The 22,441-nt window shown below is 42.3% G+C and overlaps 1 protein-coding gene and 1 long non-coding RNA gene across 2 annotated transcripts in view; one reads left to right on the top strand and one right to left on the bottom strand.

Moving 5' to 3' along the window:
- Positions 1-9,386, bottom strand: part of LOC139668854 (uncharacterized) — a 33,833-nt gene extending 24,447 nt beyond the window's left edge. Inside the window, exons 1-2 of the long non-coding RNA XR_011697130.1 lie at positions 9,163-9,386; positions 4,109-4,149 (exon numbers count right to left, since the gene is read on the bottom strand). This is a non-coding gene — a long non-coding RNA (uncharacterized lncRNA). The remainder of the gene's footprint in view (positions 1-4,108; positions 4,150-9,162) is intronic.
- Positions 9,387-9,894: 508 nt separating this feature from the next.
- Positions 9,895-22,441, top strand: part of REV3L (REV3 like, DNA directed polymerase zeta catalytic subunit) — a 114,256-nt gene continuing 101,709 nt past the window's right edge. Inside the window, exon 1 of the mRNA XM_071548917.1 lies at positions 9,895-10,131. Within this exon, the coding sequence (XP_071405018.1) occupies positions 9,993-10,131 (139 nt within the window). The 5' untranslated portion in view covers positions 9,895-9,992. The remainder of the gene's footprint in view (positions 10,132-22,441) is intronic.

The following is a 22,441-nucleotide window of genomic DNA, read 5'->3' as shown; positions in this document are numbered from 1 at the left end:
CAATAGCAACTAAGAATCCAATTTCCTCTTCAAACAAATAGATACTAAAATAACTTACAATGCTTTTAAAAGCTTATTCATTACAGCACAAAAATAGTCTGATTTTTAATGTGTACCTAAAGATTTACTCAGAATAGCCACCATAACTGCTATCTTCAGACAATGATCAAGAAAATGATCAGGGGATGAAGACAAGGTATAGTTTAATGAAAGACATACCCACTTTTCTCAAAGCCAAGACACCCTGGCACTGACAATTCTTGTTTCAAATGCCCACTCCTAACACCTTATTTCACAATGCTACAGTTTTGCAGACAAGCCCACAATGACATTTGATTTACTCACTGATTATCTTCTGTTTCCTTTTAAAGATAAAGAATGTGTCTAAAGCTGAGTGTGAGAATGTGATCACTTCTTGGAAGGTTCTCTTCCCTCTCTGAACAATGTGAGACTCTTTCAAAGTTATTTTTACAGCATAATAATTTCCTATTTTTCCCTTTGCATTAGTACTTTCACTTGACAATTTTTTTCCAGAAAAGTATCATCCTAATGGAAGCACATTACTTAATTCTCAGCAGTTAAAAATTAAATAGGTGAAAAGCCTCAGCCCTGTCCTCAGAAAAACAGCACACAACACAGTCTCCACAAAATAGCTTAAAAAGTAGCACAGGAAGAGGAAGGTGGACATGCAGTGGGTGAGGAGGCTGGAATACGGCACAGCACTTAATACTTCACAGATTTTGGGGACAGCGTTGTTTCATTTTATTAGCCAAGTCACCAAGTTCCTGCTTTTGTATGAAAACAAGTGTCACTGATTTTCTAAGTAAAACAGCTGCAAGATTACTCAAGACACAGCAGGAAACATCCACCACATTACAAGAGAACCCAGTCTCAGTCACTTAACTGCACTGCTTCCAGAGAGCACGTGTCCAATTTCTGTACTTGACTAGGCATCCATAAGCAGCACAAGGTTTTCCTCCCAAAAATCTGGAAACAGAATCATGGCAACTTTCCTTTCAATCTTCTGTAACTCCAGTTAACATAACACATTAGATTAGCAGATCTACTCTATAAATTTCTCATGTTTGCATCTCCTATCTCACGCTTTGAGACATAAAATGATCAATATATTGGTACAAAAATTGATTTTATTTGCAAGACTCCAAAATTTCCCAGGTAGGTCTGTGTGCTGATGGGGTGTGCATTTTCAGTGTCATCCTTTAACAGATACTACTAGAATGGGTAGATTTTAACAGTACTAATGATAATATCATCTCAATATTATAATATAATAACATAGTAATATCGTCCCTTCAGTGTGAGTACTGGGCAAAAAAGAACTATCAAAAAATGCTCAATAAGTGAACATTTTTGGAACTTGGTTTCAGTAGCCATAAAACTAGTTTTTTAAACATCTATATAAGAGACCTACCTCTGAAATTACATTAATTTCAGTCCAAGCAAGCCTGAAAGACTTGTTAGCCTTAAAGGACAACAGAACACTAGGCAATATTTAACTAACAATAAAACAAATGCACTTTCCCCAAAAGCCATAAAAATACACAGTCTAAAGGAAACTTTAAAATATTACCCAACTCAAACTTTGGAAAGCATATGTTTCTCTCATGAAACCTCAAAAATCACTCCAAATGTGCTGGATGGATTACAATGCAGAACAGGAGGTCCAAAGACACAAGGACTGTATAAAAATTCTGAAGCTTAAGAAATACATTGAGTAATGTAGGCTCAGGATAAACTGTGAAAAGTGACCACAAATAAAAGAATTCTAGGATAAAGGACAAGTAGCAGTCTATCTATTCATGTGGTGCCTGTTAGGAGTGTTGTGAGGCCTTGTTTTATTTGACAGCTTCATTAATACCTGAGAGGCTACAAGGCAGACAATTTTGAGGATACTGAGATACCTCAAAGTAAATTAGTGAGGATAAATTGCAGTCAGAAAACAGTGAAATCAAACTGACTACAGGAGAAACAAGCTACAGCAATGGAAAAGACTGAGAGAAATATCCTGGAACAGATTCTGGAATATATTCAGTAGGATGGAAATATCCCAAAGGCATCATATTTATAAAGAGTCGAAGGATAACAAGCGAACAGAAACAACAAATAGATTTGTAACAGAGTACCAACAAAGAGACTAATTTAGATTTGAGTTGCATACTTGGAAGCACTGTATCCTGGAATGGGAAGGTAACAGTTCCTCTTCCTTTCAAGCCTCTTGGTGGACCAAACATCAATACCCCCAAGTAATTAATTCTGCCCTACAAATGGAGGTCATGTGGATGCCTGGGCACAAAACATAAATTCTTCATCCACACTCTTTACAACTACATCTGGAATTCACCAATGAGTTCTAGGCATATTACAAGACAGATCTATGGAAATCGGATGGAATTCACATAAAAATAACAGAAATTCTTTGAGAGATGGAAAGAATCAAAAGGAAACATTACAGACCTAAATAAGTGTTACCTTACTTGCTTAAGCTAAGCACATAAGAAGTTCAAAATGCTTTTTTTTGTCAGTTTGATCTGGAAAATAATTTCAAAGGGACAAATCCCAAGAAGGAGAAAGAATTATTTGAGGTGATAAAAGGTTATATATACATACCTAATTAGGAACTTAATTTAGACAATAGAAAATCATAAAGTGAGTTCTAAACTAGAGGTAATTGTCCTAATAGAAGAAAATACAGCAGGTATCTGAAACTGCAGCATAATGTATATATTCATATACGACAGGGATCAATATCTACAGAGATGGACAAAATATTTAATGTAGCTCTGCCATCTCTAAGCTTATCTTAAAACATTTTAAGTTTACTCTTACAGCAACACTCCTCTTTCCTTCTGGATAACAGATGGCTGTTTGTGATCTACATATTGCACTGAGGCTTCTTTCACTTTGTCTGATGCATGAATGAGGAATGCCTGCCATAAGTCGGACTACATGGCAGAAAAAAAATATAGCATCTAAAATTAAATGGCTTTCATTACTTACCATCCAGCCCCCACTTCTGTGATTCATTCACAGAAACACATTTCCCATTTTAAAACAACAAAAATTCAAATAATAACCACATACTCATGTATTTCACTACACAAGTTATAGAAGACTGATAGGGGGTTTGGCAGTTATAGTACTTGACAATTTTCCATAATGACATCTTTCTAATTACTTATTATTTGAACCATTTGGACTAACTCTCTTCACACCAGACACATTTCTCAATGGAGAGTTTCAACTAAACGCTTCAGCTATTTATCCGAACTAGAATATGAAAAATTATGTTTCACTTGCCTGTTTAAAAACAATTCTTAAAACCATTTACCTGAGCTGCACTGTATAGAATACAAATTTCAGACTATGGTAGGAACTGGCAGCTCTCTTGTTAAAACAAACCAATTACTTTATGTTTTTAAAAAAAAAAGCTACTAAGCAAAGCTCAACTGCTTTTCCTTGTATCCTCCACTGCTTGACAGTAAGTCTGTGGAACACACCATTCCCACAACAGTATTGATGTTAATGTTATATGCCATTACACACTGTTTACTCTTTAAAGTTCATAACCAACTTTTACAGTTGTTAGTCCAAAGCACTGGACAGCAGGTTTTTAAATTACACTGATTCTGCAGTGCTACTTCTAAAAACAACTCTAGCACTATTCCTCAATTACCTATGACTTAATCAGTTCATCTTAATCAAATTTCACCTACAAAATTCTCATTGTCATACATGCAATCCCTAAATGTGACTTACTACTATACTGTTAACTGTTCCCCAACAATGTGTGTGTACTTATAGTGAACTGAATTCTTTAATGCAATCACGTTTTATTCTTGACAACAGGTCATTTTCCTTCTCAACATGTAGAATTCTTTCAGCAAAGAGCAGATCAGGAATCTCATCTTTACAATTAAGTGTTTACTGACCCCTTTCTGACATGATGCATATGTTGCTTCTCAATTAAAACAGTTTCTCAAATCTTTTTAAGAAGTGGCATAGTTCTGCACTTACATAATTATTTATTTATTTTTACATTTAAATTTATATAATTTTCTTCAATACTTATGTGTTTTCTTGTACACACATTCAGTGGCAGGTTTTCCTGATACAAGGCAACAGCAAGACCTGAAAATGTTGGGGAAAAACACCATTATTAAAAGAAAAGAAAAAACTTTCAATCAAAACTTCTGTTTGAAATATAAATTGCTAAAAGCTTTGACCATGAAACAAAAATGGTCAAATTTGATTTGCACTTTCATATAAACATTATGTATGTATACACAATTCATTCACAGATATGAACATACACATCAAGCCACAAAGCATGATATAAAAGGGTTGCATTTTGCACTACAGTCAAGATTTTCAGAAACACAGATCTGTGTGATTTCCATGGTATACAATATGTTTTGTACAATGATGAGGAAAACTCATACTAATTGCTAAATTATCTGCATCGATTAGAGGAACCCACAATTGAAATGTTCAGGGATCTATATGCAATCTTTCTAGAATTCTGAAAATCAGGTGCAATCCTGTGTGATAACCAGCAACCATCACATAACCCTTTTCATAATCTCCTCAATCTCCGTATTAAAAACTGCTGAATGCTCTGCCCTCCTGCTTTCACTGAGAGAATAAATTCATTCCTCCACTGGCTAGAAACCTTTCATGGCAAGTTCATGTCCAGTTTACCTGTAATCATTCCACATCAACACCATCCTTTGGCTTAGATATTCTTTATTCCTCCTTAGCTCCGTAGTTATGGATCTTATATGATATGCTGCTCTCCTTCAGGCTTAAGGTTACCAGCAGCTTTTATTTATATGCTAACTAAGCCTGCACTAAAGACATTAAGAGAGCAGACTCTGCCTGTAGTCAACTTCCAGTTTTACAGTCCTTCTTTCACCACAATCCACCATAATTTGCCATCAGCAATTTTTTGTTATGCCTCCTCCATCAGTTCTCATATGGAACTATACTGAATCTTTTTATGAAATACAGATTCAATTTGATTGTGATGGTGCTAGGATGATGGTTGGACTAGCTGATCTTGAAGGTCTCTTCCAACCTTGATGATTCTGTGATTCTGTGAAACTGACCTAATTTCCCTTGTCAACAAATTATTTTATAAAAGAAACACACAGTTACCTCAACAAAATCTAACATTAATACATGAAAGACATATTTCTTTTTTTTTATTTCTATGCCTTTGCACAGTCTACGTTACCATTTGTTTCATATGTCCCGTACAACAAATACAACACCTCCATGGGCTCTCTTTCAAACACATTTATTACTTTTCAATCACATGGCACCACTCTTGCCCTGATAGGTTTATTAAGAGACTCAGCTAAAAGGCTGCTTTGATACATCTGATATTTTTGCAGTTGAGATCTAGGTTAGTTTTGCCATCAGGTTTCCAGTGACAAGACACTGCTGGTGTAAGGCTGTTGATTAAATGTGTGATTGCCCCGGGTCTGACAGAACCGAACCGCACTACACTTCAGACCCTATTGCCATATCTGTTAACTGAGAATTAAAATAAATAAATCTCATTAATTAGGACTTAATTAATAGGACCTTAAGCATTATTTCCAAAACCCACTTTCCCCTATAAATTAATTCAGCAGCCTAAGAGCCCCTTTGAGGCAGTTTGCTATCTGCAAGTTGCTCAATTCCTTGCTGTTCACAGGTGTCCTTAAGTATTTATCTGGTAACATCCAGGCAGTACTTGACTTCCAACTGCTCTGATGGGCACCAGTGGCGCTTCACATTATGGCATAAGTGGGCCTACCTCCTTGGAATACAAGTCTTTCTTACCTTCAAAACCAACTTAGGTATCCATGTTTGAGTTCCTTTGTGTTTCAGTCTAAACTTTTATCATCAAATTTGGTTGCACTCTGCTACTATAATTAGATATTTGAAAAATGTGGCTTTTCCCTTGGCCTCTATCATATTTGATGATTCTGTGCCTGCTCATATTTGCATTTGTATTTTTTTTATTTTGTTGTGAACTGCAGATATAATTTTGTGACCAGGGGTTTTTTTAAATAGCTACAGAGTAAGCATTAAGAAAAATAAAAACTGTCATGCCTTTTAGTAAAAAAAAGGCAAACCTATACTGATTTTACTCTATAGAGAAAGTATAACTTAAAAAACAGTCATCAGTTATGGATATAACTAATACAATTAATACTCAGATTTTGATTATACAGCTGTTTAGCTGTGCATGATTAAAACCAGTTATATATTCAAGCTTGATTATTTTCATGCAAATACATGGCTGGCTAATGGGGAGAACAGCTGCTGCTTAGCAACTGGATGAGCAGAGAAAGGGGGTGACTTGCTTTATAACAGAAAACTGGATGAAGCCTTAGAGAGAGAACATTCAGTGTTTAGAGGTACCAGGAAAATGGCTGGTAGTGCTCTCTAACCAGAACGTTTCCTTTTGCAATTATTGACATCGCAGCATTTTCAGATAATAAATGAGAAGAAAATGTATATACTGTATATGCATCACACATGTGCATGAACACCACATAAAACCACTGATAAAGACAAACACACACAAGCTGAAATGTAGGAAATCCAGAAACAGGCTTTGTGTCTGTCATCTACTGTAAGGGTTAAACCCATTTTCAGACTTCAGCAACTTAAACTCCCGTAAGCTAAGACTTCTGGGAGAAGTGTTCTCCTTTCACTCCTGACTCCAACTAAGCCCCTGCACTGCCTCCTTCTCTGTGCAAGCACTGGCTTTCACACCCCTACATAACGAGGCAGATTGAGGACTTGATCTAAGTTAAAACTAACCCACGGGTTTTTGTGGGATCACTTTTAGCTGGCACAGTTTCTGAATCAAGTTTCTTAAGCAACTATTCAAATGCTTGGACTGAAATGAGGAGGAGGGCAAGGGACCTCCCATGACAGTGCTGACTCAAACCTTCCCTGAAAATACAGTCTTACTAATTTACTGACTTGACTGCGAGATAACTATGAAAGCAGAAGTGAGCTCTAAGAAATGAAGGGAAACTGAAGAGGCACAGCTTGGAAAGCATGTGAGTTCCACAAAAATGTCTGCATGGCTGTAAGACTAGTTGGATTAAACCATCTACATAAAAATGGAAAGTCACTCAATTTTTTTTTCTGAGAGTAACAACGAATATCATCAGAAATCAAATTAATACCTCATATGAACAAGAAACTGGCTCTAGGTCAGGTAGCAACTGCTCTCTCAGTTCTTCCTAATTCAAAGCATGGTTCTCTCTGATTTAATAAACAAAACAAAAATTTTTGTAATTAAATAGAGGACTATGACTGATGTGTTTTACTGAATCCTGCTTTTGTGCTCCTAAACAGATAGTTATTTCACCTTTCTTCATTATTCCATTGTGGGCAATTGCTTTCTGTTCAGCAGGACTACCAGGTGTGAACTTGTGCCTACACTTCACACACCACACTCATTTAGGAGGAGCCAGAATCCACCAGTAGCTTAAATGTCTTTGCTAAACACCAATCCAGCTGAGGGACAGATACATGTCATGTTCTGCTGCCTATGTATATGACAACCAAATCCAGCAGTGCACCAGGATCCCCTAGCACAGAAGAGGACTGCAGATGCATCTTCAACTCATTAGAAAGAGGCACCAGAGCTCATTTGTCACTGTTCAAAGACATTAAGCCATCAGTGAAATGCACTGGTGGGCAGACACAACACGCAGGAAGTCAAGACAATCATGTGAACAGAAAGAAAACAGCATGGAGTGGAGTAACACAAGAACTGTTACTGTCCCTACCAAAGTTCTATGTATTAGTGAAGCAGCAGTACAAGATGTATTCAAATAACAATACTTAGAGATGCTGTTTGTTAACAAGCTTCACCAGTAAGTTCCTAGTGATTTATTAGCTTTTGTGAAATCTAAGTATTCATATGAGTTTACTTGCAGTACCAAAGCTTTTCTAAATATTAGCTTTGCAAATGTAAACAACAGTCAAAAATTGAACTTGTAACTCAGCTATTCTTTAGATACAATGAAAATAGTTTGGATTTCAACCCTGTTTCAACCACTGACTTCTGTGATGCAAGATTTCTTGATGACTAGGTAGTTGGATTTTTTTTCTGTTGGCATAAAACGAGCTTAGGGAGGAAAACAGATGTGAGCTAGAGAAAATAAACAGCTTACAAAGAAAGAGTAGGAAACCAGTTACCCTTGAGCAGACAGGCAAGCTTCCTGTTCATTACAATGAAAAAATGAAGGGTAGCAACTGCCTGACCTGCCTTTTGTTCAAATCTAAACCCAAAACATATGTAACCAAAATGTGAAACATGTGTTCTACATAATGGACTTGTGTCAGGTTTTATCGATTTGTGCGTTTGCCTCGTACCATCCACCCCTGCACGCACAGGGAACGGCACCATTCTGGGGGGGTGTAAGAGTATCTGGCCTTTTCGCAGACTCATCTTCCACACTGCCAACTCTGGATATCTGCTGTGGGTTGGTTTGTTTGCTATTTTTCCCCTCCCTCAAATCCTTAGCTCTGAGACAAAGAGGCTGCAAAAAGGAATCTTAAACCTAAACACAAGGGTTTGGAGTCCCTCAACCTAAACTCGCGGGTTTTGCGGGAACAAAAACACGCACGGGAGCTCTGCAAATCGAGCTATCTCAGAGTCTCCGGCGGCGCCCGGGGCTGCCGGGGGGGATGCGGGTCCTGCCGCGGGGCGGAGGCGCCCGCAGGGGCGGGACAGACGCGGCCCCGCCCCCTCCGCTCCGCCGCAGCGCGCCCGGCCCCGCCCCGCCCCTCCGCGCGCCCGGCCCCGCCGCCAATCGCCGCCGGCCTGCACCGCCCCGGCCCCGCCCCTCCCGCGCGCTCGACCCCGCCGCCAATCGCCGCAGCCTGCGCCGCGCCGGCCCCGCCCCTCGGGCGCCGCGCGCGGGGACCGTCACGGGCCTCAGCACAGGGACAGGCACAGCCCGGGGGGCGCGGCCGCTCCATTCGCCCCCGCTCCATTCGCTCCCGCTCCAGCCCCTCCGCGGCCCCGGCAGGTGGCCGCGTCTCCCTCCTTGTCCTCATCCTTCAGTTTTTGTTTTTTTGGTTGGTTTTTTTTGTGGTCGAACCCTGCGGCGTGCGGAGACTCACCTCCCCGCCATCCAAAATGGCGGCCGACCCAGCTTAACCCCGCCGTGTCCCGGCGGTGCTGCCGCCCCCGCCCCAGCGCGGCCCGTCCGCGGCTCGGGATTCCGCAGCCTCGCCCGCCCCCAGCCCGCGCGGCCGAGCGCCGAGTCACCGAGGTCCGCCCTCCCTCCCTATTCCGCCAGCGCGGGGAGGGAGGGATGGGGAAGCGTTGGAAAGATCTGCCCCCCCGCACGCTCGCGCCCCGCCCGCCGGGCCCACCCGAATAGATGGAGAGGGGAGGGCGTGTGTGTGCGTCGGGCAGTGAGTGACACCTCCCCCGCTCGTCGCGCCACCCCCCCACCACGGAGGCCCATCCACCCCCGCACCCCCATTGGGTTTCCGCGGTGGTTGCGCCCGTGACGACACCATCATGGCAACAGCAGCCGCCGCAGCTCGGGGCCGTGGCGCCGCCGCCGCCGGGCCGGCCGCGGGGCACGAGCGCGCGCTGCCGCTGGGGCGCGCGCGGCCGCGCGGGCTGTAGGAGCGCGCGCGGGGCGCGCCGCCGCGCACGCGCCCGGAGCGGCGGCAGCGGCGGCACCACCGAGCGGGGCGGGCGGGCGCGCGCAGTGGCGGGGAGCACAGGCGCGGACAGAGAAGGCGCGTGCGCGGCTGCGCGCGCTCCCGCGGGGCGTGCGCGCGCTCCGGCGGGCGGGCGGACGAGGAGCTGGGTGGGGGGGGGTGGGGGTGCTGCGCGCGCGCGCGCTCGCTGCGGCGGCGGGCGGGGGGAGCCGTGCGGGCTCCGCACTCCCTCGCTCCGTGCTGTGGCGGCGCCTCGGCGGCGGCGGCCAACAAACATGTTCTCAGTGCGGATCGTGACTGCCGACTACTACATGGGCAGCCCGCTGCCCGGCCTGGACCCCTGCCAGTCCCGCTTCCGAGAGGCCCCGGCCAGGCGGGTGCCCGTCGTGAGAGTCTTCGGCGCCACCCCTGCAGGTAAGGGGTGACCCCCCGCCGCCGCCGCCGCCACCGCCACGGGCGGGCGGGTGGGGACGTCCCCTATCTGCGGCGCCGCGGGTTGTGCCGGCGCCGGTCCCGCCGCCACCCACCCCGCGGCGGAGACAGCGGCGGCTCCCGCTCTTTGTGGCTGGGTCGCGCCCTCCGCTCCGCGCCCGCCTCCGCTGCGGCGCGACTCACCTGCCAGCGGGGAGCGGGGAGGAGAGGGCACTGCCCCGGGTGTCACCGCGGGGACCTGCCCCGCGTGTCGCGCCGCGCCCGCCCGGTGGAGGCGAGGGCTGCGCGTCCGCCGGGGCTTTGTGCGGGGCTGGCCCGGGAGAGCGGCGCAGCTGTGGAAACACCGGTGCGGCCGCTGCCGACCTCGCCCCCGGTGCCCGCAGCTGCTCTCCTGCCCTGCCCGGGAGGGGTTGCCGCGGAACGGGAGCGGGAAACCTCTAAGCGCGGCCACGAGTGAGACTCGTGCGGCACTTGGGAAGTGCGGCTCCTGCCGCGGCGCCCACCGAGCACGGCCGGAGGCTCCGGGGCTGCACTGCAGGAAGAAGGAGCGTCCGGAGCGCCGGCCACATGTTGCCCCCCGAGACGCCCGAATGTCACAGGCCACTTCTTCGCTACCTCTTCCTTATGGTTACGGTGTCCCATGTCTCAAATGTGTTTCTGACTGATAAAAACAAATAGGTTTTCAGAAAAATATTCTAGCAAATGTAATACTTAGGAAAATTAATACGTGTTGTAGTTTACCGATACGTTAAATATTAAGTGGGGAAAAAACCCCAACCTGTTCTTTGAGACATTAGACATACTAAGCATCATTGCTTGTGATCCCCTTACGCTTAATGTTGTGTAATGCCGACCTTGGGAATTCAGGAATTTCTGCATATTTTACTGACTTGTATCTTGAAAATTATATATTGGTATATACATTCAGTGTTAGGCAAGACAAAAAACACGTAATAAAAAAGGCACAGCAGAGGTGTCTTTCCCTTCACTCAGTTATTGTAGCAGAGCAAGGGGTTTTGTTGCATTTGTTGGCTTATTTTGATTTCTTTTTTAAATTCCGAATTACCTGCCTGTTCTCTCTTTAGGCACAGAAATGTGAGACATTAAGGCTGTTTTGCTCTGATGCAGCTATAACTCCAAATTACTAAGTGGCTGAGTGGGATTAATAGGTACAATATTGAAATAGTGAGAGCTGTTTTGTTTTAGCTCTAATTCTGCATACAAAGGAGATATTATGTAATAATATTTATGTAATGGCACGAGTAACGATTTCATTATTAAAAAATGCAAAGCCTGAGGTTGTTGGCAGGTAGCAGGATTTCTCTGCATGCGTGTGGTTAACTCATTAAGGCTTATTTTCTTTTAAGAAAGTGTTTAGGCTATGCCATATCATGAATGTGGCATCATAAAGTAAACAGTGAGGTAGTTTAGTTGTCCAGCTATTAGAAATACAGTAGGAAATCCCTGGCTTCCCCAACCATAAACTTTAATATTAGTTTGCATAATAGAAGTGTTTCTAATTCATCTTAATTAGAGAAGACAATTCACTACCGTTTGCAAAGGCAGTGTGACTTGTCTATCTTCTGTTTATTTCCTTTTGAAACTTTGTGGGTTTTTTTCTGTTCTGTACTTTTAGTAAACTTTGTTAATTGTTTTTGGTTTTTTTTTTCAAGAAGGAGACAAATGTAGTTCTATCTTTTCAGAGATGTTGGACCTCAGAAGTACCGTGACAATGATTCTCATGTTATTTTTTGAGAATTGAAATACAAAATGAAATTACAAGTATAATCACTTACATATATATTGATATTTTCTTTGAGGAAAAAGAAGTAGTAAAAGTAACTTATAGCATACTGTCTGAGACAATGGGATGTCCTTATTGTTTGGGTTACAGGCAGTGTGATGCTTGTCTCCACTTGAATTCATCTGTGTAGGAACGACCCTTTCTCATTGGGGTTAACGTGTGTGTCTGGACTGCAGCAAAGGTGCTCAGTTGCTTTGTTGACTCCATGGCAGCAACCCATTATGCCTGTATGGGCTACTCCACCTCTGGCATGATTAACTATGCGCAAATCTCGGTGTGTTTATAGCTGTGTGCCCAAGCTGTGCAGCTAATTGGGAGGCTGGTTCAGAACAGACTCCAAATTCCACCTGCTGAGTGAAGGGGGTTTGATTGGTATGTGGCAGTGGTTTATGCAGATGTTCATGAAGTCAGAAGTGTGGCAGCACTGCATCCTTGTGTCTGCTGTCGGCTATGGACAGTGGTCCTGAAGATGCCCACCTGTGCTTCCCAGCCCATCTTCTGGAGGTACTGCATTCTTTGAGGTGTATGAATGGCAAGGGTTGCCAGTATTCTTACTTTTGAGGGCTTTTATGTCATCCATAACCCAACGCAGGCTGGAAGGGCACACCCACATGGGGACAGCCCTTCCCAAATCTTCATTCGCGAAGCCGAGCCACACACACATTGGTACAATCTATAAAATTGAAGGAGTTTGTGGTTGGGGGAGATAAAAATCAGACCTTCAGATAAAAATAATGGAAGGATCAACTCCTAGAGTGGACTGTGTTGGTAGTAATATTCAAAAACTTTTTTTATGTCTTTTGAGGAAGAAATCTTATTGTATTTGGCAAGACTGTGCAAATCATCTCTTGATGTCCTACATCTTTGCATAATAAGAGCTCGAAAGGCAAGGAATCAAAATTTAAGCCCAAAGATCTGCCTACTGTATTATGTTATTCTGTGAAGTAAAAAGAGCAAAATTCTGACTACAGCAGCAAAAGGTGAAGTGAAGCATTACTGGAATTTATGTTTAAGTGTGTTGAAGCTGGTTGAGCTGTTTCATTCCATTTTAGCAGTTTGGTGCTTTAAGCAACCCAGCATGTCGGTTGACATAGAGACTTGGACAAAAGTGTAATTTCAGAAATGCTGCAACACTGCCATGGTGGTAATACAATAAAAGCAGTGTTGAGTTCATGCTTTATTGTGTAAGAGCGTAGGTATTATTTGATACAGTACTATTTGTATCTCCAAAGAAGTCTATTCATAATATTGCAGCTTATGTTTAAAAACAATGGGTTTTAATTCACCAGGTAATGCTCAACTATGAACCAAAGTTTCATTATCTTCTCAGGCAGTATTGTCTACTAGATAGCAAATTTTGTCAATGCTTCTTGTAGAAATAGAACAAGACCTTTGAAATATTATAACACCTGTTTGAAGTCAAATCATAAAGTTTATTTTCTGTGAACATGTTGTTTGTTGAATTGGCAATTCTTGAATTGTCATTCTTGTTGCTAATCTCAGTCTTGTTGAGATTTTTGCAACCATGTAAGTGCCATAATTTATTGCTTCAAAACAGGTGTATTTAAGACATTTCTGTAATCATAAAATTCTTGTATGTTTATGGTTTTGTTTGGGGTGAGGTTATTCTGTAGGTCTTCATCACAGAATGTGTTGAGTTGGAAGGGACTCATCAGAATCATCAAGTCCAACTCCTGGCCCTGCAAAGGACACCCCAAGAGTCACACCAGGTGCCTCAGAACATTGTCCAAAAGCTGCTTGAATTCAAGACAGGCTTGGTGCTGTGACTACTTCTTTGAGGAGCCTGTTCCAGTGCCTGCCCACCCTCTGGGTGAAGAACCTTTTCCTGATATCTAACCTAAACCTCCTCTGACTCAGCTTCACGCCGTTTCCCTGAGTCCTGCCCCTCCCTCATGATGATGATGTAAAATGCTGTAAAATGCTGTGAGGTCTCCTCTCAGTCTTCTCTTCTCCAGGCTGAACAGTCCAAGTTGATCTCAGCCATTCCTTGTGGCCCTCCTTTGGATGCTCTCTAATACCTTAATGTCTTTCTTATGTTGTGATGCCCCAAACTGCATACAGGACTCGAGGTGAGGCCACCCCAGTGCAGAGAGAGCGAGACAATCCCTTCCCTTGACCGGCTGATGATGCTTTGCCTGATGCCCCTCAGGACACAGTTGGCCTTCTTGTCACTGCTGACTCATGTTCCCCAGTCTTTACACACAATGGGGTTGCCCCATTTCGGGTTCAGAATCCAGCACTTTCCCCTTGTTTAACTCCATATGGTTGGTGATTGCCCATCTCTGTAATTTTTCAGGGTCTTTCTAGAGGGCCTCTCTGCCCTCGAGGGCGTCAACAGTTCCTGCAAATTTAGTGTCATCACAAACTTAGTATTCCCTCAAGTACTGCATCCAAGTTTTTAATGAAGATGTTGAAGAGTACAGGGCCCAAGTACCCCACTAGTGACTGGACCCCATGGCTGTGTTATTTTTATTCTTATGAAAAAATATATGGAATTTAATTCCTATTTGTTAAATCAAGCTTTGTATATCACACTAAGCCTCATTCCTCCTCAGAAGGAGGTTGCTATCCCATTTTGCTTCCATTTAGCTTGTATTACGAAGATTTGTTTCCTGTGAGATGTCTTGGAGGTATCACAGATTTGATTTATTTCTTACTAGTTCTTGACCATTTCAGGCCCTTGGAGTCTGTCCTTAGGATTTCACTGAGCACTTCAGAATATATATGTGAGTGTTCAGTTGAGCATTTCTGTCAGGTGCTTGTTCAGCTTCAGGGAGACAGAACCAAGTTGTAAATCCATCCATAATGAAGTCGGGGTGAGACTGGATGTCCTTTTAGGAGAGACATTAACAAGCAAGCTGAGGTCGCTAAATTAGCACTTCACTTGGCTGAGCACGAGTAGCTGAGGACACTCCCCGTAAACCACATATGAGATACCTTTTGGTGTGTGATAATATTGTCAGATAGTTGAAACATTAACAAAAAAAAAGTTAATTTTGATTTGGATATGATTTGAGGCTGATATGTGATAAATTTTACAGAACTAAGTGCACATTTTAAAATTGTTTTTGAAGGGTGTTAGGCTGAGAAATTGTGTTCAGTTGACAGAGGGGCCTTTGGACAAGGTAGATTAGGAATTTACCTAAGAAAAAGCGATGTGTAATATGAGGAGTAATACAACTCTGCTGTCTTCAACTGCCACTTAATGTATTTGTCTTGTTTGGAAAGGTTTTGTATTTTACATTATGAAATCACTGATCCAAGAAAGAATCTTACTTCAGGGCAGCACAAAAACTCAGCCAAAGAAGAGGATGTTTTAAAGTTAGTCTTGCATGCTTTTGATTATGAGTTTTTCTGGGGCTAAATGTAGTCAGTAAAATCTGAATGTATTTCAGGTAGATATCTAAGTTTGGTGGCTTCACTTCACCTTGGTTTTCTGAGAGGGGGGAAAAAACCCAGAGGCTGATGCTGCAGCTCAGACCTGGCTCTTTTCCAGCAGCAGTAGCTCTGGTATGACTCAGTGAAGGGGCCTGCTTATCTTCTTTCTTCTGTTCTTCCCCCTCCCCTTTCCCCCATCACTGCCCTGGCCAGGCCATATATCTGATCCCATCCTGGTCTGTCTTTCTGTCCTCTGTTGTTGCTCGTTTGAGAAGGACCAAGCTCATTGCAGGATGTTGCTACTTTCAGTGCTCAGCTCATGACTAACTTTTTTCTCTCCCCATTTTTGCTGCCATTTCAGACACTGTCCCACAATGGTCATTCCATGCAGCTTCCTTAGTTCATTATCCTAGTGTTCCCAGCGGAGCATCGTTCCAGTTGCTGCTACTTCCCATATTCCATTTCCCAGTAGTGAGTACTTCTTGCTAACACTTGTTTCTTCTGTGGCTTCACTGAGAGAGGATGGAAAATAGGATATAGCCATTGTGGTGAAGCTTATGCCTCTGCTTTACCTGTTCACTCCCTTTCCCAAAATACACATCATTCAACTCTTGATAGGGAGTTCATTCTGTGGACTGCAGAATGGCCTAGAAGATTTGTTGTGTTGTACGGTGTAGCTTCACTTCCATCATGCCATTCCTTGCACTGGCAGGCTTCTTGTACTTCTGAACTACTGTTTGAAGAATCACCTCATGTCCATTTTTTTAGCTACAGAGCTTTGTAGCTTCTGTGAGATGGAAACAGGCCTCACTGAGTTTGAGGAATTTGCAATAATGTGTTTATTCTGAGATTGTTTTTAATGTTTGAGTTCTGTCAGTGATGTCCTTTGAGCTCATTAGCCCGAAACTTACCTGGTGCTTAAATCGGTGTATTTTCTGGGGTTTTGGCTTTGGTTGTTCTGTTGGTTGGGGGTTCTGGTCAGGTTTTTGTGTTTGGTTGGGGTTCTTTTTAAGAACCTTCTGATTTGTTTTGGGGATTTTTAGAGGCATTTGTTCTATACTGTGGATAGGTTGCCTGCTGAGTTGTCTGAGCAATGATGGGCTGTTTTAATAACCTGAGATTCTGCTCCACTGGCATAAAACTTCTTAAGTAGTCAGTTTCACACTCATATTTATACAACTTGCTAAAATTCTGTTTCTTAAATAAACCTTAAAGTACTATGACAAAATCGTGGTTCTAAATAGAATCCAGATATTGGGTTCATAACCAATATTCTGCTTGCTGCTGTACAGGACCTCTTGGTCATGTCACTGAATATATTTGTGCCTTTGCAGTTCAGTGAAAATAACATGTGCGTAACTGACCCGATGAGCTTAAAACTCAATCAGCTGCTGACTTCAAGGTGTTTCACAAAATAGCTGCATCTATATTGAATCTAGGACTGATTTTTATGATCAGTGGCCCTGAAAGTAGACTAGGAGCTTATCTGTGTCAACCACAACTTCCAATTCTGTTACATACTTCTTAAGGGTGCTTTTTGGCTGCTTGTTGAAATATCTTCTTTTTCAGTGTGTAAAATGAACCTCCTCAAAATAGCACACTGGTCTGAAAATAGTTGTCTCTCTTACTTTTACCGGAATAGCACATGCATATCACAACTGAGGTTGGCAGGATTAGATGATGTGTAAACACTCAGTGAGAAACAGCTCCTGTTCAGTAATTTTTTCAGTCTGAGTAGACAAGATAAATCTCTGAAAGAAGGAAACAGGTGTGGTAATGGCATGCTATCCATTTCTTTTCAGTCTCTCATTTCAGAGTTCCAGTATTGATCATTTAATAATACCCTGTTCTGCTAACTGTTGTCATTACCCTGGTGTCGTCCTTTACCCTTGGTTGTCTTGATTGACCTCTGTGTGCAGTGGACCTCTGAGAAGGATGATGCTGATGATGAACATATAACCATTTGAAAAGAGGCAGTATGAACACTCATACTAAGAGATTTATAGTCATTGTTCCTTCTCACAGATGAAGCAGCTACAGTCTTTCATAATGATTGGACAGGGTCACTGGAGATTCAGCCTTCTGTTACAGGAGATCTACTGATCAAAATCTCACAACAACTGGCAGTCAAAATTTTCTTTTTCTTCTTTAATTAAGCATTGTATATCTCTAGCTGTTGCAGAGCCAGCATCTCAGCCTCATCTGTCATGGGATGTTGAGGTAAAAACTGATGAACTTGCTTCTTTGCTGCTTCCTCTCTGCCATGACATACGCACTGTTCCTGTGTGTTAAAGTTTTGTATGTTTTTTTAAGTTCCTATATACATCTCCTCTGTATCACTTTTATATTATGGGGAAAATTGATTGACTGTATTGAATTATTATCTCACATTACAAGAGATATTCTTGACAGACAGCAAGGAATACCTGTGTAAAGAAAAGAATGAATTTACTTCGGCTCCAACAGCAAATAAATAGCAGAACTGATAGTACAATGAAGAAGGTACTATCTACCAGTGGTGTTATTTCTGTGCTATACCCTGGCCAGTAGTAAGTTAATGTAAATGGTAAAATAATGTTCTTTTATATGTTGACCAAAGCTATAGTTGTGGTAACAATTATAACTTTAAGGCCTGGGCCTGATTATTAAGATCTGGGGATGGGTTGCAGAGACTTGCCATGAAATCTGTATAGTTAGGCTGCAATTGCACTGTTATTCATGATACCTGTATATATTCTGGTGAAAGCAATAATTTTTAAGAATGCAGTGGAATAATCAAATATATGATCTTGCAAACAGGCAGAATTTTCCTGCCAGGGATGCAGTTAAGACTGAGAATAAAGCCCAAAATATACAGGAACATAAACAAATACCAGAACACTTTGTATAGATATGGGGACTGTCTGAAATGTCACTGCTTGCATAGACTTCATACATGCTTGTTGAGGTTCTTTTCTTTCAAGAGCTGCTTTTTATTACAGAGAGCTTATAAGGCGTGTAGAACTTCATGGGGTTTCTGGCAGGGCATTTAAGTAAATCTTCATACTTGCTGGCTGAGCTGAACCACATGGCTTTTTAGGGAATCATTGGATGTCTGTGTGTTCCAGTCTTTCTGTGACCAGTGTGCAGGTGGCCATTTCGGGTAACTTCTTCCCTGACTCATGTATGTGCAGCCTGTCACACTGACTGCACGTTTGAGTTCACGTTATGTTGCCTTGGTGTGTATGTGCTGCGCCTGCCTTCTCAGGCTGTGTAGGCATTTTCCTTGGTGTCACTCCAAGCCCTCTGGATGTGGTCCTGGGTAACCAGCTGTAGGTGGCCCTGCCTGGGCAAGGATTTTGGTCCACATGACCTCCAGAGGTCCTTTCCAGCCTCAGCCATTCTGTGATTATTGAGATTACTTCTGTCATCTGTGAGTATCCAGGTGCTCTGTACAGCCTGTTTGTGTCCAGGTAAACACAGTTGCACCCAAATGGTGTGGAAAGGTTGCCAAGTAGCAACTGTCTTTAAGTTGATTACCCTACAGCTGTAAAAATTACTGGAAGGTTTTGCAGTGTTAATGGAAACTGATTTAGATTTGGAAAGAAGAAGAGAAGAAAGAATATTAATTACTGAGGCCATTACTAAGTTGTATTTGTCCCTCAGTGACATGTTCTTTTCCTAAAAATTGCAGAAAAAGTAGGAGCAGGCCTGCTTATTTGCATTCAAGTAGTGCCTCTGTGATGTTTGCTGACTAAACCAGTGTTTACTACAGAAAAGCTTTATGTCCTATTTTAGGTGCAATATCAACATGCACTGCTCAGTGTGAATATTGAAAGGACTGTGGAATGCTGCACCTAATCCATAATACCTGACATTACTCCTCAGGGGAGGTTTACAACTCAGGTTTTCAGAGTTTTGAATAATGAGATGTATAATGAGTCTCTCATTTTGTGTTTGAAACTACCTAAGTGGGTTTCTGTGTAGTACAGATCTTATTGAACAGTGGGAATTGGAAACTGATTCAGCCCTTGCGTTTGCAGACACTGCCTTCAGATCAGTAATGAACAAATTTTTATTGCTGCCACCCCTGTTCCATTTACTATCCAGAAGAGGAGACTATTTTCTGCCATTCTTGATATAGAAACATTTGTGCTTTCTTTTTATGAGTTAACTGTTTAACATAGCTAAAATGTTACAAAATGCTTTATTTGCAGATGAACAGTTCCTCATGTTCTTGTATGTCTTTGTCCATTCACCATTAAGCAGATGAGTTTGTGACATTCACATTTGTTAGCAGTGAAACCTAATATGCTGTCTCTAGGAAATTAGAAGAGATTACAGGCAGTTTCTTATGTTGATGTGAAATGAATCTATTTCTATAAATACTTGATATAAAATATATTAATTTTTGAGCTGTTCAAATTAGCTTTGTAGAACTGAGGCTTAGCCATCTTTACTGTTAGACCTAAATAGTAGCAGTAGAAACAACCCAGTTCTGCTGTGGATTACCTTCTTATCTGTTTCCTACAGTACAAGTGTATTTTCACCCTCAGATTGATGTTGATGTTGGAAGAGACATCTAGAGATTGTCTGGTTAGCCCAACCACCAGCTCCAAGGGTGGAAATGCCACAATCTCTCTCTCTCATTTCCAGTGTTTGACCACCCTCATAGTACACCAAAACAAACAACAGGGAAAACTACAACAATACCAACCAACCAAAACAAAAAAAACACCCTATTTTTTACAAATTTCTCATCTTTCAGTTTGTGCTCATTGCCTCTTGTCCATTCACTGCGTACCACTGAGGAGAGTCCATCTCACTCTTCTGTAGTGCTTCCTATCTGGTATTCATACACATTGATAAGATCCCTCCCACCCCCAATCCTTCTCTTCTTGAGGCTACAAAATCCTGGCTGGCTCTGCCTTCCTGTGCATGTTGCAAGCCTTTAATTATCTTCATGGATTGGCTCCAGAGTATGGCCATGTCTGGTACTGGGAAGCCCAGCCCTGAAGTTGGCACTCCAGATGCATCTCACCAGTGCTGAGTGGAGAAGGGTCACATCCCTCATCCTGCTGCTGTTCTTCCTCATGTCACTCAGGATGCTCTTGGCTCTCTTTGTGGCTGAGCTGGTGCTGGCCTGTGTTCATTCAGGACCCCTGGGTCACAGAATCACAGACTATTCTGAGTTGGAAGGGACCCACAAGGATCATCGAGTCCAACTCTTAAGTCAAGGGCCCACACAGGGGATTGAACCCATGACCTTGGCGTTATTACACCCAAGTTTTAACCAACTGAGCTAATCTCAGGGTCCTTTCCTGCGAAGTTGGAACGATCTGCTTCCAGCCCATAGTGACCTATCAAGTTCCTTCAGCTTGTCAGGGTCCTGCTGAATGTCAGCACAACCCTCTGGTATGTCAAACAGTCCTCAAATTTTGTCATCTACAAACTTGCTGAGGGTGCACATGTTTAATGTCCAGTTCTTTAACGAAGATGTTGAACAACATTGGCCTTAATACTGACCTCTGGAGAACACCATGAATGAGTGGCCTCCGTGTTCTGTTATTGCAAGGCTTCTTCTCACTTAAGTTTCTTTTCTCTCCTTACTGCATAACAGTCAAATCTGTTTTGGAGATCTCCAGTGTGTTTTGTTTTACCCCTTCCTTTTTTGACATGCCATCTCTGAGGTGAAAGTTTACACACTTCATCTCTTTCCTGATAACTGCAATGTTTGTTTTCTAGCATTTAAAAGACTTCTATGTAGATATCTTGGGTATGGTATGACTGTGTACAAGCAGTAAATCCAGGATTTGTATTTTCTGGTTTTTGACGGTATGTTTTACCTGACAGAAAATATAAGAATTATGTAAAATAACTGACTATGTCATCCTGTGACTGAAAAGGTGTTCTGTATCAGAAATACACCTCTAAATTGTCCCATTTTTTCTTGACTTCAGAAGAGTGGCATATGTTGCACATAAAGTAATGTAATTTGCTGTGACAATTCGTGTCATTCTTTACTCTGTTTTTGTTTGTTCCAAAGGAACAGTGCATTGTATACATCAATACATGTATGTTTGTAAACCTGCAGTTCCCATGCAGAGATGAATTTAGTGTCTTTAAAATATGGTTTCCTGGTTTGAGTCTGATGCATTAAAAAAACCCAAAAAAAACACAAGAAAAAAAGGAAAAAACCCCAACACATAAAAAAACCCATCCACAGAAACCCCCACATTTGAATAGATGGGAAGAACAGAATAAAGTACTGCTAAGCATTTACAGACTCTGCCAGCATGTCAGGTTTGGGTGACTGTGTTCTTATGCCAGCAGTTGGAAACCTAATCAAGGAAATAAGTAGTCATTTTTAACCACTGCTATATTAAAGATGAAAGACTGAAAACAAGAACCAGTTGTTTTAGGCAGTGTGCAGATAACAGTAGATAGTTCTCACTCAAAAAAAGTTACGTTCTATATAAATGGAGCATAAAAAGGTGTAGAAAGAGTGATATGTTATGAAAACAGATGGCATGACAATATTGTTAGTCGTTATTTTGAAGTGGAATTTTGTAGGAGGGATTTCCTGAATGGAAAAACAGGAGGAGGGTAGGATGTGTTGAAAGAAGACTGGGAACAGAAAGGAATATGTAGAGCATATGAGGTGAGCTGGGAAGGGGCAGGGGTTGGAGGAAGGGAAGTGTTGAGAGCCAGGACTGCAGGAAATCCTGATGCTGGAGTTGGAGTAACAGGGACCAGCTATCTGAGGCTGCTCCCTTTTGGTTTCACTTGCTTTGACTCATGGGACTGATTCATCCCCTGGAATTTCTTATCTCCAGACTTGTGGCTGGAAGTAGATGAGGTGTTACATGAGGTTTATTGCTCTGTGCAGTGGGAGAAGAAAGAAAATGAAGTCCCCCTGACTGAGAACAGTCCAAGAGGTGTAGAACATAGTGGAAAACTGCAATATTATCATGAGCACTGTACAGTTTGTGAATACCTTGTATATTGCCATCTTGCATGAAAATTTATATTATTTTTAGGTTAAGGGATGTGAAAATGTAAATTCAACAAATAAATATCTGGTGTTAATCTTCCCAGTGTATCAGTAGA

The sequence above is a fragment of the Pithys albifrons genome, chromosome 2 (genome assembly GCF_047495875.1).
Source record: "Pithys albifrons albifrons isolate INPA30051 chromosome 2, PitAlb_v1, whole genome shotgun sequence".
NCBI lineage: Eukaryota > Metazoa > Chordata > Aves > Passeriformes > Thamnophilidae > Pithys > Pithys albifrons.
This window is presented reverse-complemented; position numbering and strand designations above follow the sequence as displayed.